Source organism: Thermobia domestica, chromosome 1, assembly GCF_964235325.1.
Source record: "Thermobia domestica chromosome 1, izTheDome1.hap1.1, whole genome shotgun sequence".
NCBI lineage: Eukaryota > Metazoa > Arthropoda > Insecta > Zygentoma > Lepismatidae > Thermobia > Thermobia domestica.
In genome coordinates, this window is record NC_137454.1 from 169,894,859 (window position 1) to 169,920,994 (window position 26,136).

General features: G+C 35.0%; 1 protein-coding gene across 9 annotated transcripts in view; it reads left to right on the forward strand.

Moving 5' to 3' along the window:
* Nt5b (5' nucleotidase B) overlaps positions 1-23,208 on the forward strand; it is a 267,108-nt gene extending 243,900 nt beyond the window's left edge. For all 9 annotated transcript variants that reach the window (XM_081766538.1, XM_081766522.1, XM_081766548.1 and 6 more), the window contains 5 exons: positions 4,996-5,170; positions 10,343-10,565; positions 11,670-11,907; positions 16,905-17,027; positions 22,005-23,208. In XM_081766538.1, the coding sequence (XP_081622664.1) occupies positions 4,996-5,170; positions 10,343-10,565; positions 11,670-11,907; positions 16,905-17,027; positions 22,005-22,136 (891 nt within the window). In that variant the 3' untranslated portion in view covers positions 22,137-23,208. The remainder of the gene's footprint in view (positions 1-4,995; positions 5,171-10,342; positions 10,566-11,669; positions 11,908-16,904; positions 17,028-22,004) is intronic.
* The last annotated feature ends 2,928 nt before the right edge of the window (positions 23,209-26,136 follow it).

Genomic DNA, 26,136 nt, shown 5'->3' on the forward strand with positions numbered 1-26,136 from the left:
GTTACACCGGTGTTATTTGATATGTGACACGCCCCCTTCCCATTAAGTTGCAATCTCCCTTTAGTACTAGCTCCCATTAACAGATTTCACATTTTTCTCTCAAGTTCGAAAAGACAAAGATGTTCAAAAACTTTTGAATCATCCTGTATATAGCGGGCTGCGGTGGCTTAGTGGCAGAGTGCTCATCTCTAGTGCGTGGGGTTCCTGGTTCGATCTCAGCTCACGCCAACTGGAATTTGTGATGGATAAATTCGTGGGCGTGAGTTTTGTTGGAGTGCTCCCATTTCCTTCCCTATTGTTATTCCACGATTTCCTTTATCGTCATCATCACTGTCTCTTTTTGTCTCAAAGCAAAATGGCGAGACGTAAAACTTAATAAAAAACGTAAAATAAAAAACTTTTATAAGTACGGTATGCGCCAAAATATACAGTACTGAAACTCGCGCATCTCGAACATGTGGTTGCGTTCGTCGACGAAGCATAGCTCCAGCTACACGTGTTCGCAGTAGTGAAAAGGAAGTTGTGTTGTGCAGTTGTCGTTATAAATGACGGAGAAAAAACTATTCATAGTTGAGCATTGTTTCCGCTCATACGGAAACAGTAGTGAAAATGGACCGAGTTTGAAAAAGGTGGCAGAACAATTCCGAGAGGAGTTTAAAAGACGGCACCAAATAACACAGTTATGCTGCCTATTGTTACGAAATCCACCAAGAACTGTGCCTCCATTATGTGAGCAAATCATCTCCTTTTGTAGGAATCTGTACGACCCTTGTTTCAGGACATGTTTGAGAATCTGCGTGAATGATATGAACACTGTCTACAGCGAGGCGGTCCACACTTTGAATACTTACATTACGCATACCGTGGTAAATCAACACGCTAATAGTGTGTGTATATATGTATGTAGTGTGTATGTTAATTTCTTTTGAGGAGAAATAAACTCTCAGATGACAATAATGTAATTTTGTTCATCTTTCCATTTCAGTACTGTATATTTTGGCGCATACTGTATTTCCTTATAACATATTGTGAAAACAATTTTGAAATTTTCCTTCCAGTCTTCGTGTGCTACTTAACTACTGTAAAAATAAGTCTCCTTTTAGTAGTGATTTCATGTCCACATTATTTTGCGAGTCTGTCAAATCTTATGGAAAGGAAACTAACTAAAATTCTTTCAAGAAGAAACAGAATTGTTCATAGTTAACAAGAAATAGAACAGACGAAAGGTGACATAAGGAGTAAATTATTAGATTAACAGGTGAAAGTCGTCAGATGCATGCAATGAGTTTTTGACATTTTGGACAGTTTTGTTACTGTGTTCTTTTGAGGTAAAGGTGGGATTTTTTTTAAGGGGGGGGGGGGTGGTAAGAGAAATAAGAAATCCTTACTAAAACTACAATTTCGTTGTTTCAATAAGAAGACTTTCCTATTCCTAACTTCCCATCCTTTAAAAAGATCCTATATGTACTTTAAGTTCAAAATCACACTGGAACAAAAGTATACGTAATATAAGCTGAAGTAAGAACTCGTCGAGATAAATATAGGTACGCCAGATAATGTTAATAACTTGTTCCATTCATTTGTTGTAATTAAGAAGTCTCAGGTATTGTACATCTAACTGCATCAAGTACGATATATTTGTATCAAAGCGTTGACACAAAATTAGTGTTAGATCGAATTTGTAGTCTTCACTGCCGAAAGCGAATTGTAGTTAAGTGTGTAGTTTGATCTTTTAGCTTGCAATTAACCGTAGTAATTAGAAATGTGTCTTATTTAAAAAGAAAGAAAAAAGCCGTTCCCGAACAATTCTGAAGCAGGTATTTCAGATTCCAAAAGGTACCTTCATGATGCAATGAATACTATTATTTATTTGTTTATTTTACACCGCACCACACTGAACAAGCAAACGTTAGGTTTCGTTTATATTTGTCTATGTGTAAATCGTATGTCGTAAAAATTGCCTTCTACAGAAACATTCCTCTTTACTTAACAAAAACTCACCATAAATAAAATTTCGGGTTATCCGACAATCAGTTCTTTTTCAATATTTTTTTTTAAAAAAGACAACAATATTCCGTTTAAGTCTCTTTCAGGAATATATAACAGTTATATGTAAAACTTAATACGCAAAAATTCTAAACGATGTGTCATTCATAATTGAAACTCTTTAGTTTTTGCAAAGAAAACAGTAATTAGCCGGTTATTATTCGGAATGAAGCTTCCTAGAAAAGACTCACGAATTTCTGACGAAACTTTATATGTACTCGTATTGCAAAGCAAGCAAAGAAATAACTCATGGAACTAGTAGTGAGTGATAAAACAATACTTAGCGTCCAAGATAAATCAAATACTGTTGAAATCTACTTAAAAGTGTTCAGAAAATGCAATCCAACGTTTGTAACCGAATGTATAATTTTATTGCAATCAAGTTCCTATTATATAAAGTAAAGATACTATGTGCTTTCTAGTAATTTGTTACAAACTGCTTGTACACTTAGAGATTTTGCAAAGGTAGTAATACGTTTGTATTTCATGTAGGTAAAACGTAGTCTCATTGTCTTATGTAATAGACTTCAAAATATTTTGTTTGTTGTTGATAATGTCAGATATTCTTTTCATTTTATTTGTTTACTCTACGTTTTATTTATTTATTTACTGAAAACCTATTGTTGAGAGATTCAGTTAATACAAGGTTGAATCATAAGTCTTGCAATATTTGCACAATTTAAAGAGCAGGCACGTGTATACGCCATGATCGACTGTAAGTATAAGGCAAAACTGACACAAGAGGTGGTATAGAAAGCGGACTGTTCAACACAGAGGTCGCCACTCCGTCAGTATTTTCAGTCAGTTTGTAGTGGCAGTGACGATGAGTGCTAAACATCTCCTACGTGAACTGTTACTGTTTGAGTTCGAACTCGGGTATAACGATGTGGCAGCAACCCAAAATATTTGTCATGCGAAAGGGGAAGGTATGGTGAACAACAGCATAGCCACTCGTTGGTTCCAGAAGTTTCGTGCAGGCTGTAAAAGTGTTGTGATCAACCAAGGTCCGCCCACCTCGAGGTTATATGACTCGCCATTGAGGAAAATGCATCCAGCACACGAAAACTGTTAAACCAACTCTGTATATCCTAGTCTACTGTAGTATAACTCGGGCAAACCATCACAAGTAACGGACACGTTATAGTGTGTGTGTTAGGCAAAATTTAAATTATCGTCACCTCCTAACTCTTTTAAGTGAATTATGAAGAGCTAACGGAAGAAACTATGGAAAAACTAAACGTAAAAATAATATTAAGAAAAATTTGAAAATGTTACGTTTCTATAGAATAAATAAATAATTAACGAAATGATGTGTATATAGTGCGCTTCCAGTATTTAATTATAAGGCGCACTGAGGTAAGATTGTGCAATATTTTACAATGTATTTTACTTCCTTGGGGTTACATAGGGGTACAATACATCCCGACCTCTAGTAGGAGTATGTTGGGAAGTTGCGACATGTGTAGATTTAACCTTGTGGATGTCTCCTCTTTTGTATTTTACCTTCTCCGACAAATAATATAACACTTCTTGGTGAGCACGGGCAGACGGAAACTGGAGGTACCTGTTAAGGTCAACATTGAGTGCTAGGCTTTAATTGATGCCTTTCTGAACATAAGTGAGACTGTAGTAAGGGTTATCTATGAAAATGGGGTAAATAAATAATTCTCTTGGACATCTTCGCTAAAGGGTATCAGGAAGAAGCACAGCCGTAAACTGATCAACTACTCTAACACATGTTTTGCCTTTCATAGGGATTAAACCTGTTACCGTAACGCTTGAATTAACCTTAGTTCAGGCCCAGAGGAGAGTGGATGTGATGCAGAATTCGCGTGATATGCATTTCCTGAAATAGATTTTTACCTAGAATAAATAAATAAATAAATAAATTTAAAAAATCCAAAATCCGAATGTGCAAAAACAATGGTTAAACAAGGGCCAACTTCTAGAATCGGTCGTCAAACAGAGCCCTTTCGAGCGTAAAATCATACTCTGTGTGCAGTGCAACTACGATGAGTAATTCACTTCGAGTTTGTTCCTAACGGTCGTACCATCAAAGCGAACCTTTATTCCGAATACTTGGAGCGGATGTGTGTTGCAATTCACCAGAAATATTCTGCATTGATAAGCCGAAAGGGCGCTCTATTGCAACAGGATAACGCAAAATCACACTTGCTTCGAAAAACGCAGCAACAATAAATGCCGGGACTTCATGGCATCAAATTGATACCACACCCGGCTATAATCTTGACATTGCCCCTTCGGATTACTATTCAATTCAGTCCATGGCACACTTCCTAAAATCACAATGCTTCACCAACCAGCATGACAAGAAAACGGCAGTGACTGACTTATTTGCCTTGAAAGACAAGATGTGGAATCGAGAAATTGGCAGGAAGATAGCTGCAGACAGTCCAACATGAGGGGCTATACTTTGAATGTTAGTCTGCTTTCATTGTACTGTAATAAATACAGGTATATCGAGGTATTGCAAGACTTATGACTGTGCCTTGTACAACGTAACTTCATATAGAACTAGTTAAGTTTACAATAATATTGTACAAATTTCGGATTTGTTTATGTATGGCACTTATACTGTATATTAATTACTTACAATTATAGAAAATGTAAATAGTTGCATAGTAAAAATTTTTTAAAATCCTGCTGGAATTATTTACACTGTAAATTTACTTGAAACATAATTGGAACCTCTTGTTCTTCAGTCAATATATTTCTTTCAGTTTTAAAGAAAGCAGGGAAATAAAAATTGCAATTCCCATTGCTAATCACCTGCTAATATAAGATGCAATAGGCAACTGAGCAACTTCATATATTTTTTTTCTTAAAGGTTGATGTTGTTAATTTCATTGAAAGGAATCTTATACCTGGCCTACGAAATATATAATTTATTACATAGAAAAATAATTTTCAATTGATTTTATTTTCTAGGCTGATGAACCTCATCGTGACTGGAAAACGTATTTTGACTACATAGTAGTGGATGGCAATAAACCCCTCTTCTTTGGTGAAGGCACCATTTTACGCCAAGTAGATACAACTACGGGTGCCTTAAAAATAGGTACTCATGTTGGAGCATTAAAGAAAGGCCAGGTTTATTCTGGTGGTAAGTGATGTGATTTCGTACCCGTATATTAATGCTTTTACTTTGTAGTGCTTTCTTTCCAACTCGATCCTACTCCTAGCAAATGAACTTCGTGCTGAATAGTTTTTTTTTCTTCTTCTTCGGAATGCTGATGTTTTCTTCAACTACAACATTCCAGTTAAGTGTGTTGTGTGTGAGTGGTTAAAGGGGGGGGGGGGGACTTAATGATTTAACACTCTCATACAGAACAATAAATAAATATTATAATGATCTCCTTTCTTCTGAAAAGGCAAGATAATTTCAAAATTTTATTTAAATTTAAATCAGTTTTTTTTCTCTCAAGCTATGTATATATTGCAGATAATCGAAATAAAAAATTATGTTGTAAATGTTACATTCCTCTCATAGTCATTTTAAAGAAACAATGTACACATGATTCAAAATAACAGAAAAAAAAGGAAGATCCTCACTCAAGATTCTCACGGGAGGTGGACTGCCTCAGTAATTCCTGGATGATATTTAATTAGATTAAGTTCAAAGAATACAAAAGAAAGAGAAGTAGAAGAAAGAAAAGAGAAAGACTCACTCGATCTTTGATTTTCCACTTTGTGGGCAGACTCGAGCAAAGCTCCAGCGATCCTGGCAAGTTTCATCTCTCTTTTTTTTTCTCTCTCTCTCTTTGTTTCTTTCTTTCTTTCTTTGCTATTCTTTGAACTCAATCTAATTAAACATCATCCAGGAATTACTGAGACAATCCACCTGCCGTGAGTATTTTGAGTGAAAATCTGTCTGCTTTGAACGTGTATGCGTATATCTTTAGAAATATTTAATGTAGATGATCCTTATAAATCTAGTAACTAGTTTCTCAACATAGTATTACGTGAAAATAAAATACTATGACAATTTTATTTATGTGTTAGGAGTTATCAGGCAAGATCACGGTTCCTAGTCGTACAGTCTCATACACACACACTTAGACATCATTATTATGTTATAATAGTAACAATAATGAAAGTGATTTTTTATTTGCAAAAGATGATTCAGAAATGCTTAATAATAATAATAATAATAATAATAATAATAATAATAATAATAATAATAATAATAATAATAATAATAATAATAATAAATTGTCTTAAAAGTATTGAGTCTTTGGAGATCAAAATGAAGAATACACTTATTGCGATTTGAAAAATAACCTTATAAAACAACGTGTGTGTCATTTTGTCCGATGAATTTCAGCCATTTTTCCGGCAACTCCTTAAGCCTAATCACTATAGTACTTCTATGGTTCCTGATCAAAAAATTGTGATACGTCGTTTTCACAGGACTCATTTGAAACTAACACCACGCAGGAAATTCTACAGAGATCGAAACAAATGGTAATCTAACGGTGCCAAGTCCGGCTATACAGTGGATGCATTAAAATCTTCCAGCCAAATTTTCACAGTTTCTGACGGGTTCTTTAAGCTGTATATGGTCTGATGTCAGCGTGGTATACGATACCCTTTCTTTGGACTAGTTCCGGTTGTTCCTTGTGAATTGCTAGGTGCCTCCTTTTCAATTGTTGACAATGCCGGTCTGAGTCTATCGTTCTGCCTGGCGGCAGCAGCTCATGATTCACGATGTCCTTTTCATCGTACCAAACGCATAGCACAATCTTCCTGAGCATCAGCGTGGGCTTTACAGACTGTGGAACTTCTTACTTCGAACTACGATATTTGTCGCACATTGTTGTAGTTCATCCACTTTCCATCACTCGTAATCAACCATTTGAAAAATGTCTCTTACCTTTCAGTAGAAATTCACAGATAGAAATTCGATCGAGTAAACCTCTTTTTGAGTCAGATTATGTGACTTCGAGCTTCTTTTTGTAGCCAACTTTCTTCAAATGAATTAATACTGTTCGGTGATTGATGTTAGGTCATTGAGGATATCATGACAGCTTACATGCCAATCTTGTTCGACCTTCGACTGTGATCTTTGCGAGAATATTATCCACTTTTTGTGTGATTTGTCACCCATTGAGAGGAGCATCTTGACATTGAAATTTCAAAACGAAAGCGACTGAAACATGTTCTGACAGTTGCTTTTGTTAACATATCTTGCCCATAAACAGCAGAAATTTCTTCCCAATCCTGCGCAGCATTTGTGCTTTTATCGAAATAAAATTCTCAAATGCAGCTTTGCAGAAAGTTCACTCACCTTCCAAGAATTCCACCCCTTTTTTTTTTTCTTTCTTCGTATCTACTAACTTCCACTGCCAACTGTGAATTGATATTAGGCAAGCCTTCGCTGCGACTCATATATCCTGAGGTTTTGGACACTAACGCTATCTTCTTCGCAACGAGCTCAATACATTTTAGACAAACTGATACTAGTAATACTTATTTTTGTAAAAATGGTTAGTTATTTCGTAGTTGAACGTTCCTTTTGAATACCGAGGCTTTACTTCAAAACTTCAGTTTAATTTCTGAATAAGGAATTATACACTTAAGGAACTAAACAGACCCATTATTACGACAAACCAAAATTTCAGTTTATATGAAGGATTACGTCATTTTAATCACTCCAAATGTAGTTTACAAGAGAAAACTACTCGAATTGTTAAAATAGGTATTTTTTGCGTCTACTATTAATTTGCGAAAAAGTGAAAATATTCTATATTATTTAAATTTGAGGAAAATTAAAATTATAAGTGTTATGTACTCTGTGTATACAAAAGTAGATCATGTTACTGGTTATCATACACATTTAGAACTTACTGACATTTTAAACAATAAAGCAGTTGAGTAATGGTTTCAGTATTCATTAAAAAAAAAAAAAAAAAATACCCCACAAGCACCCAGAGTTATTTAAATGTGAATTTTTCGGCAAGTTATTGCCTGTATCAGTTTATATATATCAGTTTATATCAGTTTATATGTTCTGTATGGTTGCGAAACATGGTCGCTTACTCTGAGGGAAGAACATAGACTGAAAGTATTTGAGAACAGGATCCTGAGAAGAATATTCGGACCCAAGAGGAACGAGAATGGGGAATGGCGGAAGCTTCATAACGAGGAACTACATAGTTTATACGGTTTACCCAACATTGTTAGGGTCGTCAAGTCTAGGAGGCTTAGGTGGGCAGGTCATGTAGCTAGAATGGAAGAAAGTAGAAACGCTTTCAAATTCTTGACTGGTAGACCCATAGGAAAACGACCATTAGGAAGACCTAGGCGCAGATGGGAGGATAATATTAAGATGGATCTCGCAGAGATAGGAATACAAAGTAGAAACTGGATCCAATTAGCTAAGGATAGAAGTCAGTGGAGAGCTTTTGTGAACGCGGCACTGAACCTCCGGGTTCCATAGGAGTTAGTTAGAGAGTTATATATATATATATATATATATATATATATATATATATATATATATATATATATATATATAGATAGATAGATATAGATATAGATATATATATATATATATAGATATAGATATATATATAGATATATATATAGATATAGATATATATATAGATATAGATATATATATATATATATATATATATATATATATATATATATATATATATATATATATATATATATATATATATAGATAGATAGATAGATAGATAGATAGATAGATAGATAGATAGATATAACAAACTAACGTTGTTTGTAGGGCTACATCCCGTTGATCATCGTTTTTGTAATAGTATTACTTTTCTTACTTTACTTGAGTAGTGCTCCATCAATTTCGCTTGCACCTAAATATTCTTCTTCATGAGCATTTGCTTATATCTTCTGTAGCTGCTTAATAATAATTAATGAAATATTAGTTTCCAATCTCACTTGTGTCACTTATATTATATTACTTCACTAATACGTAATTGGTTGAAGAAAAGTGTTAACACCTCATTAATTTCAATCTCTTCAGCATTCCTTACAAATCAAATGAAATTCCTGAACTAAAATGTTATCAATATCGACGATATATAAAAATATACGTACGAATCAAAACCGCGGGGAATATACAGCTCTGTATAGATTGGTATAATGTTATGAGCACATCAGAAAAAAAAGTCACCCACCTCCAGAATTACTATTGCTCCGTCTCTGTCGTTACACTGATAACATGTCACTAAAAAACCTATCACCGCTGACGCATGACCATTATAGTTAACTGCTGTGAATGTGGGAGTTGCTTGTATAGAAACAGCTCGTAAAGATGGATCGAAGCAAAACATGATTGAGAAACAAAAAGGGATGTTTGGGCGTGTCCATCGACACATAGTAAATCGAATTGACCGATTTGTTCATATATCAAAGCAGACTCTTCTGTCCAATGTTTCTACAATGAATGGTATAGCACACGTATGAATGCAAAACGGTGTCTGAACTATAGTAGCAGAAGGATCACAGACGAACTTTACTCCTACCCAAGGAAAATAGTTTTCAGACCGACAGGAATTGTTGCTTCCGTGAATACAGACCCATCCCAACAATTCCCTAAAGAACATGCGAAGGAAACGTGATGCAATAGACATTTGGAGTCAAGTGCCAGAAAAAAGACAATTTCTCACTGCGGCACGTACAGTTCCACATATTCAATGGGGTCAAGAACACTGACATTGGATTTCAGTGGAGTGGAAACTTATGATGTGGTCTAATGAGACGCGTTTTTGCATTGTAATGACGTAAGGCGTCGAGTGCACTTAAAAGGAGATGCTTTTCGTACTTAACTCACTCACACAGATGAATGTGGTCATGTTGTCATTTTCTCAACATTTTGATGATGAATATGCATTGGACATTCCCATCTTCGGAGATAATAGCTGTGGTGTTCCCAAAATTCAAAGCGTTTGTTGATTGTTTAGGAAACATTCAGACACCGTTACACCTGGTCTGGTCTGCAAAGACCTCTGATTGAAATCCAATTGAGTATCTGTAGGATTATTTGAGTGAAGCACAGAACTAGATATATCTGTACTTTGTTGGAACTACGATATATATTGATGAGTGAGTTGATTCACGTCAATATGACATACTTGCAACACCTCATGGAATCACTTGAAGATGGTGTTACCCGCTACTAAGTTATGTAGGAGAATAACTATTTCTTTTGTCCGGTGTGCTTCGTGTATTACGTGGTAATTGTTATAATCTCCGATGCTAAGTTTCATAATTTTATTTCGGTTTCTAGGTTCGTGTGATGTCTTTACTGAACTGATAGGTGCGAAAGGAAAGGATGTACTGTATGTAGGTGACCATATTTTTGGAGACATCCTTAAATCAAAGAAGATTAGAGGATGGCGGACATTCCTTATTGTACCTGAACTAGTCCAAGAATTGCATGTGTGGACTGATAAATGCCAGCTGTTTGCGGAACTTCAAAGTTTGGATATTATGCTTGGTGATATGTACAAGTAAGTAACACAATTTTGAGCAAGTTTATGTGAAATATATGTTACTGTTATATTAAAAGTATAATGTGTGTGTCAATCTTTACCAAAGAATAAGCCACAATTTTAGAATCTGAAAAGAAGTGTCATTTTAAATATATACTTATGCATTAAGTGATTAAATCATGTATGATTAAATCTCAACGATAAGTCCCTGCTGCAATACAAATTGTAAATCATGGGGCATGCACGATTTATTACTAGTAGAGTACCCACTTCTGGCCCAACGAAAAAATGAAATGAAATCTTTGAGTTTTATGTCCCACGCTTATGCCGGTTAGGCTAAAGGAGACGGTGATGATGAGTAATGAATGAAATGGTGGAATGAAGAAAGTGGGAGGAAACGGGAGAACCCCGAGAAAACCCACGCATACGGTGTTTGTCCACCACAAAGTTCACTTGGCGGGGGCTGGAACCCCAAACACCAGAGGTGAACGCTCTACCGAGCGTTCACCTCTGGTGTCTTGGGGTTCCAGCCCCCGCCAAGTCTGAACTATGTGGTGGACAACACCGTATGCGTGGGTTTTCTCGGGGTTCTCCAGGATCTTTCGTTCCCTTTCACGTTATCATTCCGACAATTTTTTCATAATCATTCGCTGGTGTTTATTTTTGTAAACCCTAAATTTCACAACCGAAGAATGTTTTCAGTTTCAGTACGAAATGCGAATCTCATAATGTGTTAATTACATAAACTGCTTCTCAAAAATCTTTAAATTCTTTGAGAAAACTATACTAGTAGAAGTGTGGTGCTTAATCTGATTTTTTTTTTTTTTTTTTTTTTTTTTTTAAGTTATTTCATGAATTTCAGTGCATTCGGAATACAGAGTTGTATAAATAATCAAAACGTGCTTATCATCAGTTGAATAGCATAATCATAATTAAAGGACGGTTTATGTAGGTTTTAAATGGCTACATCTCCTACAATTCAAATAAGTATGTTCAACTTAATGTATTTTTACTTAACTGTTCATATTCACTTTATTGCTCAAAATTTTAAGGCGTTTTAGGCATTAGTTCTGGGTGTTTCTACTTGTAAAGAACCACAATTTTGTAATTTTCTTTGAATAGGAACCTTGATAGCAGCACAAAAGAGAAACCAGATATATCCAAGCTCCGCAATTCCATAAGAGAAGTGACGCATAAAATGGACCTGGCGTATGGTATGATGGGAAGTTTGTTCCGTAGTGGTTCTCGCCAAACATTTTTCTCATCTCAGGTTGTGCGTTACGCTGATCTATATGCAGCGACGTTTCTAAATCTTATATATTATCCGTTCAGTTACATGTTCAGAGCTCCTGCCATGCTTGTAAGTATATTATTTTACTATTTATTAATACAAGAAAATATTACGTGATTAAATCGAATGTTTCTAGATTCTTTTATATCAAACAAAACAATACTTTTCTATAAAAAGTAACATCCCCCACCGTTTATCTGAATTTTATTGTCTGTCTGTCCTCATTTATGTAGCACAAAGTACCTAATAGAATGTAATACTTTAGGATAATTTATAGATTAAATGTAATATGAAATAATTTTCAAAATAGTCAAACAAATCATTTAGCTACGTAAGCATGTTGGTAAAAAAAATAAAAAAATCGCAAATTGAAATTGGCTGTAAACAGCAGGAAGAAACAATTTACAAAGATTGAAGTAAACTAACACATAAATCTAGCTATGGGTTCTATCGTCAATACTGTCACTCCTGGGCTTACATAGCATTTTCTAGTTTAGTGCATTTTAAAAGGTGTGTATCAGATAGTAGAAAAAAATGGACATGTGAAATACATGACAAATCTTTAAACATTCCATTTTAAAATTAATACAACATTTATTACTGTTCTTGGGTGAAATTGTTACAGTATTACCAAGCTAGACTCGGACATGTCTTCTACTCGGACTTCGGATCGGAAGTGTTAATTGGCAAATACACAAGTGGTGTTTCTGCACTATTAGATAGAACAAGAAAGATAGCGAATGAATGTGATCTACAGGAATAAATTAATTGTCAGCATTAGTAGTTCTCAATCTTATTTATTTATTTTTATTTTTGCTTGTAGTCCCTGACCATGAATATAAGAATAAATACTTATATAAGAAAATTTTCCCCCAATAACAGAATCTAATTTATGCCTGTATTCTGAAATGTTTAGGTACTTCTAGTATTCTAATATTATTGAAGAGAAACATATATTTGCAGTAAATTTATTGTAACATCTTACGTATAATGTACTTTCTTACGAAAGTAAAAAGTATTGTGTGCGTTACGAAAGTAAAAAATACACTGTGGGTGAATTTTCCCGTTTCCCCCTACTTTTTTTATTCCACCATTTGATTTATTATCATCATGACCACCTCCCTTAGCCTCGGTGCAGAATCGTGTGATGTTAAACTAAAAAGAAATAAAAAAGAAAGTGAGGAAAAATAAACATTAACACTGTGATTTCTGGATATCTCGTTTCAATCCGCAATTCTAAAGTTGCAGCATAATTTCTTAAAATGAGAAACCTGTAAAGCTCGATTCAGCTTTCTTATTAATGTCAATTAATCCAACTGAAACTTTTAAGTGGAAATCGATGTACGTACAATATTAACCAATTGTATAATTTCTGTAGTTGAAAGCTGATTAATTGGTTGGAGTGTTATCTTTCCATTTTAGCAATGGAACCTGCTACATAAAGTAGAATCCGATAAATTATCTGAGGTTTTGTATCGCACTTCGAACTCGGGATCATGCGGACAGAAAACATTTTCGTTAACCACTCTCTCCCGTCGGAGAGACACAAAAATTTGAACAGATATTAGGTAGACTTAAATGTTATGGCAATACTTTTTATTACTATCAGTACACTGTAAGTTAAAGCTTAATATAGGAGAAAATAATACTTTAAAATCAATGGCGATCAAATTAATTAAGATATTTAAGAGTTTCTACAATGAAATTGTTCCATGTGTTTATTTTTGTTCATTGTGCTATTCTCCTTTGAAAACTACTTGCCTACCCCCTGAAAGTGACCGAAGTTCTCTTACGAGTATGCAGGTCAGTACGAACCAATAATCACTTAAAACCTCGTGTATGTAATATATAGTACGACATTCATTAAAAATAACTCAGAATACAGCGTGAGGAGGAAGAATGCGGGAGGGAAAAAAGTATTACAAATATTCCATTCACTTTAATTCCTTATCTGAGAGGTTCGAGGGAAAGTTTAGAAATATTATTGGAAAAATGAACGGTGTTCGTTTCGAAAAATACTTTATAATAAAAGATACCATCCGCTATTCATGGATAAGCCCCAGTGCTTCTCGATGTACAGTAGCGAAAAATTGCCACGTAACAATCAGTGGCAATCGGCATCGATTGCAAAGGAAACATGAAGAGAAGATGCTTTTATTCATCTGTATTACTGACAGTGAGAGGTTAATACATTTTTGTGTATGTATTAAGAAACATTCTACAAGAGTTGAGATGGGATATAGAGATATAAACAAAAAGTATATTTTCTTCTGAGCGTATTTTTAAAGAGGAAAACGAGAAAGTTGAAAAGAAAACTTCATATGGTGTATGGTGTATGGAAACAGAAAACTTAAAGTAGACACGTGTTTTGCTATCAAAATGTTGGTACTGCACATAACAAACAAATCTGACCGGTTCAATATAGTACCGTCTAGGAAAGAACAATAGATTACGAATTTTTAATCTTCATATCTTATATTTTTGCTTCTCCACTTCACAGTTCGATACTACAAATCATCATAACAAGAACTAATATAACAAATATAGTTACCATTTCATTATCATCATCTTTCAGGCATTCTATAAAAGTAAGGCTCTTTCTGCCAAGATACTTTTTGTCAATTTTACAGTAGATTCAGTCACGAAATTCGACTACTTTTCATGCGAAAATAGGAGAATATGTTTGATTGGATAACAGCAAAGTTGAAGCAGTACTTTTCATTGGTTGAATTCAAAATAATACTGCTTCATTTTTAATATCGATATGCTTTTATTAACTTTGTAGATTTGTCCTGGTAAGATCTTTACAGTGAAGAAACCAGCCGGCAGTGTGTTGCTGCTGCTGTCGATAGTAGACACCAATGACCCTCAGCCGTAGTTCATTAGTGGTATTTTAGTAAATTGTGTTGGAGAATTTCGCATTACAGCTTTATATGTAACTTCCTACCTGCACGACCACCGCACTACATTCGTGAAACTTAAAATATGATAAAGGAATCCCAGCACATAGACTTCTTATGCAGAACTAATAAATGACAACCAACTATTACGACGGTAGATGGGTTCGGGTATCATGCTATCTGGGATTCGAACCAATATGTTCCAGAGCGGGAACGTCAAGACCTTAAGAAGATAAGGTTCTCCTCCGTGTACCCACCGTCACTGACGGGACTTCACGGTATAGTTACGGCTGACCATTAAATTTCATTGTTCAATAGTCTCAAATAGCCTTGGTCCGGGCAATGATAACGTCTCTCATAACCTCGGGGAGAAATCCATAGAATTAAAACGTAATTAACTTGAGCACTCAATGATTGTCTAGGAAGTAAGCGTATTATTGTACTGTACTACATCAACTGCATGACACACAAATCAATGTAAAGTTCGCACAACTATATTCAAATCTTACCTGAGATATTTTTTGGTTAATAAAATATCATGAACATATTTCAATAATAAATAAATGATAAACCACGTATTAAGCACACCAATAACACTATTCACACAATTTAATGAATCTAACCTAGTTGATTTTTACCGTAAATGTTGACTTCAATAGGACCAAAGAAAAATTTAACTGATGTAGAAACTGTCGATATTGTACGCACTTTTAACTTATAAACACACATATAATTCTGCACTACAAATATGCACTATGTGGGTATTGTTACTTATTGGCCCATGATCGGGATCGACGTTCGCGCGCGATTATTATTACCGGTCGCATTGTCCGCGTTGCGCATATAATTACGGTATTGAGAATCTGTGATTCAAATGTAGGCACAATTCACTTCTCCTTTCATGATGAGAAGTTCAGATTCCATTCTTCTTGTAGTTAGTTTCTCCTTGTAGATTGCCATTTTACCACAGATCGGGGAAATACAGGTTTGACGACTGATTAACTCATCTGTCAGTCTCGTTTTACTTCATTTTCTTTCTTGTAAATTTTGAACTAAAAATGCATTATTACATGGATCACAGCATCTAAAAATATCAAAACCACTAATTTTGTAGTATTTTCGTTGCACTGAAATAACTTTTGAGTGGGATTTATATAAGACACTTGCCACGGTCGTCTTTCCCTCGTCAGCTCCCATCACCCACTCCTCCCTTTTTTAGAGCGTCACTGTCCTGTTTCACAATGAAGGCGTATGAATACACTATTAGAACAAAAAAAATATTTCCCATAAAACGTTAAGTTTTTAAGAATTTGCTTCACTGATAGGAATTGACTGATTAGTTATTTCATTATTAAAAGCATATTAACCACATTTAAACAAATGATATGAATAATTGCTATTTGCCACAAAATATCCAAATTATTGCATATAGTCCGGTGTTGCACCTTTGCCTCGCAATTCAGCTTGTATAGGAGGAGGGAAAAGAGCTAAACTGAGACGAATTCTTCTTCCAAATTAGGCTGTGTGAAGAGAGAAGTGAGCGAGCAACCGCACACACACGTAGAAAAACTTGTGAGCGAGAAACTTCACAGCTTTTTGATTTTCAAGAATTTTGTCTTGCTGCGTGCTGATTCTAAGAAATTCTCTTGTATATACGAGGGTTGTTTAAGGAGTATATATAACGTTATCGTTATAATATTTAATTGTGAAAATGGCTAGTTAAAATCCTCATGTTTGTAACATATTTTGTGAAGTTTAGTGCGATTTAGGTGTGAGGGATTTTTCTTTTTAATTATATTTTTTCTGGGAAAATAAATATGCGTCAGTTCCATATATACGCCGGATAAAGAATATTGAAGTAATTGGATCGCCGTACTGGTGGAAAATAAAATCTATCCTTCCGCTTAAGAGGCGGTTGTGGAACCAGTCCTATCCAACGAAAACTCCAATCAGACCTTTCTGTTTCGTCAGATATTGCTCCATTACTGCTTTATGAAAATGAAATTCCAAATACTTTTCATTGGTTCGCAGGAGTAGATATTCAAATAATCTTTCAATTATCTTCCTGAGAAATCCAGTTTGATATTATTTGGTCTTTTTAGCGTTTTGTTCTCTTTTTCAAGTAAATTAACAATTTTAAACATACATTATATTCGTAATTTTCAGATGCCTCATGAGTCTACGGTTGCCCATGAGCAGAGGTTTGTGATGGATGCACCAATGATCTCAAGATCTAGGACTTACTCGATGATTGAATCCACGGATATGGCAGACAACAAAAGTGCAAAAGTATGTATGGTGTTCATACACTTGCAATCAGAATCCATTTATGAAGTTTTCATGTAGTTGTAATATCATTTCAACACTATTTAAGTTCGTCCTCATTTGAACCACAACCCTATTTTTTATTTATTATTATTATTATTATTATTATTATTATTATTATTATTATTATTATTATTATTATTATTATTATTTGTAACTTTGTAATACTGATTATGGAAATGGATTCTATATTCTGCATTTTCATTGGAATCTGTTTCTTAAAACTTATAGATGATCTGCTAATCAAATAATAAGTGCATAAGATTTCACTTCCCTATCAAATGTATGGCATGAATCATGATATATTATTTTTAAATATTAGGAATTTCATTTTTTTGTTTTGAGATCTGTTCATAACATTTGCAAATTCTTTATTCGTTTCTTGCGTATTTATTTGTTTTCTTTTATTGTGCGATTCTCGTTAGATAACGTTACATCACGAAAAGCCGTATATTTTTCTTTTCACAATTGTCTTAGCAAATTGTAGTAACTGGTTTTATCATCATATAAATACACTCTTGAACTGCAAAATAAATTCAGTTAATTGAAATAAACGTTACATTAATCGTAGTCTTAAACTTTACATTCATCTTGATACACCCTTGTAACTTTTAAACTAATAGATAAAACATTCTGAAATTTCGTACTATGCAAATATCCGATAGGGTAACGTTGTTTGACATAATCTTCAATGTCACCAGATTAGCAGTATTGCGAACCCAACGTAGGGTATATTTTTTAAATGGTGGTACATCAGGTTATTACTAAGGATGGCCAAAACCGGTATTTACAAAACCCGAAAACCGACTTTTCAATTTTCTCCAAAAATTGGGTCTGTTTATTTACCGAAACTATGAAATGAAATGAAATCTTTAAGTTTTACGTCCCACGAATATGCCGGTTAGGCTAAAGGAGACGGTGATGGTGAGAAATGAATGAAGTGGTGGAATGAAGAAAGTGAGAGGAAACGGGAGAACCCCGAGAAAACCCACGAGCACGGTGTTTGTCCACCACAAAGTCCACATGGCGCAGCTGGAATCTAACCAGGGGCCCCAAGCGCTGGAGGTGAACGCTCTACCACTGAGCCACCGCGCTCCCATTCACCGAAACTGGTTTTGATAGAAACCCGAACCGGTTTTTGATAGAAAAAAAAAAAGACACCAGTTTCGAAAGAAAACTGAGCCAGTTTTTTGAAGGTTTTGAAGAGCCGGTTCTAAAAATCATTTTTGGTGCCCACAATTAGTTATTATATACTTCAAATCTACATGTTAAACGGGAACTTACAATATCACACTTATTATTTAGAGTCACAAACTAAGAGTGCTACAGTATCGCAAATATCGAAAAATAACCAAACTTGGGAGGCTTTTATAATAGTAATTAATACCACGAGTGAGACGGACGGAATGATGTACATCCAAAGAATACTATGAACCTTAGTGTCGAATACCATGATCATAATATGGCGTGTTTCGAATAAATACGGACAAATTTACAAGAAATTGAAAGGTGATCTTTCTAGATGGCTTTATTAAAGAAAGAAAAAAAAAAGTGCTTAGATAAGTACCATATCCACCACATACATGGTTTCCAATAGGTGTAACTTGCATAATTCCGTTTTCAGCGATTTGATGTCTCAAACCTTTCCGGAGATATTGTAAACATTGGGAAAGTTTGCAACATTGCTGAAAATTATGTAGTTTCAAGAACTTGCAATTAAAATTGTTGTTGTAATGTTATAGACGCAAAGGAAATCAACAATTTTACAGAAAACGCTGCCAGAAACCTCCATTGTAGCAGTATAACAATCTTTACCAATGTGTTTCACACCTTCGGAACAGTTTGAGATATCAAATTCCTGTTAACGGTATTATGATCTTTACATCTTTTGAAAGCTATCTGCGTGATTAGTGTAATATTTATCTAAGCAATTTTTTGAAATAAAGTTCTTCGAAAATTTAAATGTGGTTATATTTATTGGAGCATATTAAATGTTACATACAGCGAACCGTAGAGGAAGTAGTAGGTTGCCGCGAATACAAAACAGCTGCTAAAAAAGAAATAATAAAGAAAGAAATAAAAGAAATGTTTAAAAATTACAGAACAGGTGTTGCACAGAATAATGGAAAGAAGAGCCTGGAAACATTTTGGTACGTAAAAGAGCAGGAAGATATACAGATATGCAGGAAATTAAACGAGTTACGAAGGGAAAGACAGAGCAAAGGAAGAGTTTTACCAAAGAGAATACGAGGACATAGGATAATTAGAAAGAGTTGGGAAATACGAGGAAATGTAGAAGGTGATGAATCGGAGGAAACAAAAAGGTATTGCGATAGCTGTAGAAAATAAGAATGGAAAGGTAGTCAGCGAGAAAAGTAAAGTCTTAAGAAGTTGGAAGAAATATGTTGAGGACTTATATGAGACCAAGAATAGGCCATGTGGCCTAGATGTTGAAGTAGAAAATGAAGTACGCGAGGATGATAAGGCAACCGAGATATGCTTAAGAATGGAAAGGCAACCGGGGCAGATAATACACTAATCGAATTTATTAAGAATATAGCAGACAAGGGGAGATAGATGATACAATCGAATTCATGAAGAATGTGGGAAGCAATGGAAAGAAAGAATTGTTCCGACTCTGCAATGAAATACATGAAACAGGAGAGTGGCCAAAATATTTCCTGAAGATGATCGTGATACCAGTGGCTAAGAAATCGAACCCAGAGAGATGTGAAGAGTATAGAACTATTAGTTTTGTATCTCATGCAACAAAAATTTTGCATCGAATACTAAACAGACAGTTGTATGAAAGAACAAATCGAGAAGTTGAAAAACAGTTCGGGTTTAGGAAAGGAAAGGTAACAAGAAATGCGATTGGATTGTTAAGGGTAATTAGTGAAAATTTATTGAAAAAATAAGAGTTGTATGTTGTATTTATTGATCTAGAAAAGGCTTTTGACCGCGTTAATTGGGAATTATTATTGGAACTTGAAATGGAAAGATCGGAGATTCGTAAGAAAGTTATATATGAACCAACAAGTAAGTGTTAAAATAGAGGAGGAAATGACAGAGGAGAGTAGTTGGAAGGCGAGTTCGATAGGGGTATTGGCTCTCGCCTACATTATTTAATAGCTATCTAGAAGAGATAGTAAAAAAGAGCCTACATAAAGGAGATGGTGTTTCGGTAGGAGGTAGAATGATTAGGTGTATACGATTTACAGATGATGTGGCGCTTGTTGCAGAATTTGAAAAGAAAATCAGTATGATAGAAAACTTGACGGAAGGCTCTGAAGAATATAGGATGAAAATAAATGGTAGAAAGACAGAAGTCATGGTGATTGGAAAGAAGCGGTCGGTGTCAAATATAGGAGGGGAGAAAATAGAATAGGTGACTAGTTTTCGATACCTGGATAGTATTATTAGTGATGATGTGATGTGCGGACGTGAAATAAAAGCAAGGATAGGAATGGTGAAAGAAACTTTTAGGAGAAAGAAAAGTCTGTTTTGAGGGACCTTGAATAAGGAGTTGAGAAAAAGATTCATAAAATGCTTCGTGTGAAGTATTGTACGCTGGATTGAGCGGAGGACGAGTGAGAGGCGTTAGAAATGATAAGGAAAAAAGAACAATTTTAGATATTATTGAAAAAAGAAAGAGGAACTGGTTGGGACATTGGCTAAGAAGGAATTGCATAATGAGGAAGCTGCTAGAGGATATGGTAGCAGGAAAGAGGGGGAGGGAGCGAAGGAGGCTACAATTGATGGACAGTGTGAAAAAGAAAAATTGTAAAGGTAAGATGAAGACCGTGGAACATGGAGCCTTCTCAGTTGCGACAAGTGACCTGCCAATAATGGCAGAATACCTATGATGATGATCATCATCATATGACGTACTTCGAATATCATACTATTCGACACTAAAGTACTTTGGATGTACAGTCATGTCCAAAATGATTGTCATATATCTATAACTGTTTTCTTGTAAAAATATAATTTGATAATGATTTTGCAGGGTACTTTTAATACTGATACTATGTGTATAATCGGGAAATGTATATTTGTGGTAAATTTCATAGGAAAAGAGTTGTTATAAATACGAAAATTAGAATGAGTAAAACAAATTGTTGCTAAATGAACAAGAAAATTTTATTTTCGTTTTATTGTTCTTATTTACTGCTCGTTTGGCATGAAATTTGCCATATACATGTCTTTGCCGATTATACACATACTAATATTATAAAAATACCGGGCGAACTCGTTATCAAATTATATTCCTACAACAACATATTTATAGACATGCGACAATAATTTTGGACATGAGTGTACATTGCCCCGTCCATCTCAGTTGCGTTACTACTGTTGTAGAAGCCTTTAAAGTTTGGTTTTTTCGATGTTTTTTGATACTACAGCGTATTTAGTTCGCAACACTGAATAATAAGTATGATATTGTAAGTTTTCATTTAATATGTAAAGTAGATCCGAAATATGTAATAACCTGACGTAATGACATTTAGAAAAATAATTTTGTTCGGTTACAACAGTGTTAATCTGATGGTGTTAGAGAATATGTCAATGTTCTCCTATCGATATTTACATGGTATGAAATTTCACCATTTTTTATCTGTTAGTTGTAAAGTTACTAGGGCATATCAGGATTAATGGTCCACCCTGTATAATATATAGTGCATGTGTTATATACAAAAGGAAAAAAAAAAAAGAAAATCCCATTATAATGTGAAATCTTTGTAAACAACACTAATTTAGTCAGAAATTGTTTAATTGTAGATGTCTATAGAAATGATACCTTGGTAAGAGAAATAGCTTTCTTTGGCAGTAATGAGAGCTTACCCTGTAGGTGTACTTATAATATTTGAATTTTATCCAATCTATCCGTGTTCAAAATTATCTAACATTACTACTACAAGTTTTATGTCATTTTTCTAGTTGGACCGATCTTCGAGTATAGGAGTACCGCATCCACGACCTGAAACTCCGCGTCGAGTGACCCACACTCACGATGAGGATTATTCAGATGAGGAAAGTGACGAAAAATCATTAGAAGAGAAACAAGATTGAAATGGTCAACATCCCTGTGACGGACGGATTTGAAAGATCGCATGACAGTTTCTCAGCATATCGTAGCATTTGATTTATGTAATAATGCATCTTGGAGATTGTTACTAGTAATATTAATATTGAAAAAAAAGAACAGGTGGTCTTATAACACTGAAACCAGCAGATAGCGTGTGATTTTTTTCCTTGCTAGCAATCATTCCTGTAAATTATGCCTGAATATTTTTACAAGTTTCTGTATCTTACATGATAAACGCTAACTGCCAGTTTTCTAGAATATGCACAATAATTTTTTTTAAAAAAAATAACTTGCAGCAGTGCTGCGAGAGAGTTTAAGCTCAAGAGTATATTTTTCTCCTTTTTGTAAAAGAAAAATGTGTGTATTTGTTGTGAGTCATGTAAATAGTGCGTGTCAAATGGTAAATACATACAGATTTAAAAGTTTAATTATTTTACGTTTTTATTTTAATTTGAAAGAGGTTATTTTATTAGTGAATATTTATATGGCGTTGATTTGTTTTTAATTCTGTTTTGTTTATTTTTAATTTAAATTAAACTTCGTCTGGTCTTGTGTTCCAGTGCCATTTTACAATCCAAAGAAAGAACAGTGATTGAAAAGATGATTATATATATATATATATATATATATATAAAAGTAAATAAAAATAAACTTGTGTAATCTATGAATCCTCACTCTTTTTTCCGAAATCTGGAAAAAAATTTTCTTTATTATAGCTCGTGCAATTTGTATATACTTGTGTTTGTCTAACAGTAAGTATCTGCACCAAAACTAATAATATTCAATACTTAAACTTTCTACTTTAGCAAATGTATTCACCAGTTTGCTCAGGCTTGTGATTGTCAGTAGGCAAGAGTTTCTTAGAATACAACTGAAGACAGGATTTGTTACGTAGATGTAGTAGTTCCTTATTATGTGATTTATATCATGAACATATGTCATGTTAGTTATATTGGCAACAGATGTTACATGTATAAATGCTGAAGTGTGAAAGGTATTTTGTTTTGTAGAAAAGAAAGCTCAACCATATTAAAATTTGCCTGAAGCATTTACTAATTTTTGTATTTTGTTTTCCTAAATTTCCAGTTACTTACCTTGTAAATATGGTAAAACCAATACAAATTCACCATATGTAGTGTAGTGTGTAATGCTGCTACCTATTAAGTTGGATGAATTAGAAGTCCACAATCTTGGGTTGGTTTTATTTTATTTTCGGAGCTGCATCTGGAAAATGTTTGGCAATGTTTGAATACAGCCTGAATGATTCTTGTATCGAGTGGCGCGAAATTGTTCTCAGAAGAATATTATTCGACACATAAAGAGAGAAAAGCTGAATTTTTAACGTCAGATAAACCTATCAGCTCATTCCATAAATAACATCGTTAATTCTAGACCGCTGCAGTGACACAATCTGACGAGCGAATAGTGAAGTATACAACACACACCATAGCTGTCTCATATAGAGCACTTTATTGTGCAGTAGTGTGTAGGAGAACGATCTTATCCACGTTTTAAAACTATGGCTTGTTGTTGAGCATGGAAGTGTCGGAGGATCACATGCGGCATGTCATGCTTTATGCGTTTAACCAGGGACATTTATCCAGTGCAGTGGCACGAACCATCAATGCTGTCTCTAGCTTGTAAACTTACGTAAGTACCAGAGGTAGTTGCAAAGGTTACGGTATGGGGACACCAGCCTCACCGATAAGCCACGAGAAGTGAGACCTGTGCAGCTAGACAATGATACCCTGCGAGCAGCGGTGAAGACAAATTTAATGCAAACTGGTGAACTGGCCAGTGAACTTCCTGTCACCCAGTTGACTGTTCGTCAGCTGCAGGACTATGGGTACGTATCGAAACTTGATAAATGCGTTCCCCCATGCGTTAACGCTTCAACAGAAGCAGTTTCCTGCTTACCCGTCACAGACATAAGCCATTTCTAAACAGATAGCGGCAGGAGACGAAAAGTAGGTTCTCTACCACATTACGCGCAAACGTTAGTAGATACCTAAAAGGGAGCCGCAGGAACTGTGCCACCCTTGCAAAATGATGTCACGTGTTTGATGGATATCCGTAGGCTATCTATTTTGAGCTCTTGCCACGTAATCAATCAATTAATTCAGATATCTCTCAGCAGCTTGAACACCTATGGATTGGATTGTTGGAGAAATGTCCTGCTCTGGTGCGCGCCCACAACCAGCAAGAAGGACCTGTGTTAAGATCGAGGAATATGTCAATCCGGTGTTTTGTCTTTTTCTTCACAGCCTGCAAAATCATCTTTCCGAGTAAATCACGCAACATAAGGATAACGTGGGACGAACAATGACCCAGTTACTTGCCTCCAAAGCCGGTGACTTCTTCCAGTGGAGGACTCAACAACTGGTTGACTCGTGACAGAGTGTTGTGGAGTCCGATGGAGATTATTTACCTAACTAGCGGTAGTGCTCCAAGTAAGTTGTCCTTTTCCTGTGGTACAAAAACACATTACTTATCGAATGACTGGTAGCAATGATATAGCATCAGAAAAACCATACTGTAATTACTGTCTCATTAAAACAGCTGTACAGTTGTGTAGAATTATGTTGCTAATGAATTGATCCGAATTACAAATTAACAGGTAGTTACATATGGCTAGCTGCGATGAACAATCAAATTCTATTATTATTATTATTATTATTATTATTATTATTATTATTATTAAAAATGAGAACTTTAGTATAAACAATAATTTGGGTCTTCTTCCATTTGAGAGCAATGGGATAACTTTAGACGACACAGAAAGAATATGGAACAATTACTTTCCTAGGTAAAATAAGATTTCGAATTTTAAAGTAGATCCATATGTAAAGTACCGAAAACTTACAATTGATGTTTTGTTAAATGTCGTTTTCAGTACATCCTATAGGATTATACACCAAAGCTAGAGGTTTTTCACTTTAATGCAAAAGAGAATCAATTCCTTTTGACTACGTGTAAAAGAAAAGGAGTTTCACATTATAAACTATTATAAGTTTCCAAACTGTCGAAAGTAAATATTGCCAAGCGAAAATGATAGAAGTACCATTCAATATAGAGATAAGGCCAGTTACAGAATTTATCCACGGGACATCGAATCCAGGTCAATATTTATAAAAGTAATGATATTGCAGTGAAATACATTTTAAATTGTGCGATGATCCGTAAATTTTTAGTTGTCAACACTATCACAATGGTGAAGTTGACAACATTGGTGACAACAAAGGTGATGAAAATGGCGACGATACAAGAGAAAGCACAGTGTGTGTGTGTTGGTATGCAGAACTGAAATCAGGTATGTTGGTGTCGAGGGTACAGAAAAGCACTTCCTGATATCAAGAGTATAAAGAGTTGGCACAGCACATTTCTGGTTACTGGGAGTGTTTGTGATATGCAAAGAAGTGGTCGGCCGCCAGTGAGCCCAAACACGATGTGAAGGGTTGCCGACAAGAAAATCAATTCCACGGCAGTTGCTAGAGTTGGAAATCCCTCAGTCAACAACACGCAAGATAATGCGTAAACATTTGAAAGTCAAACCGTACAAGATTAAATTTGTGCATGAACTGACAGATCAAGACGCGAGAGTTCTGTGAACTGATGCTGAAACGACTGGATCATGACAGGGAACTTCTGCTGTTACTCATGTTCTCAAATGATGCAACCTTCCATGTTTCAGGGAGGTAAACAGGAACAACTGTCTTGTTTGGGGAACTGAAAACCCTCATGAATATGAAACGCATGAAAGAGACAGCCCGAAAGTGAATGTGTGGTGTGCCGTATTAATAGACAACCTCATAGGTCCGTTTTCTTCAACGTAAACGCTGACAGGGCACACATGCCTTCAAATGATTACAAATTTCCTGATGCCCGAATTGGTTAGGTTGAGAATCAAGATTGTATCCACTACCAGCAAGACGGAGCCCCCTCCCCCACATCTTGCACAAGTTGTCAGGACTATCTTGACCATGA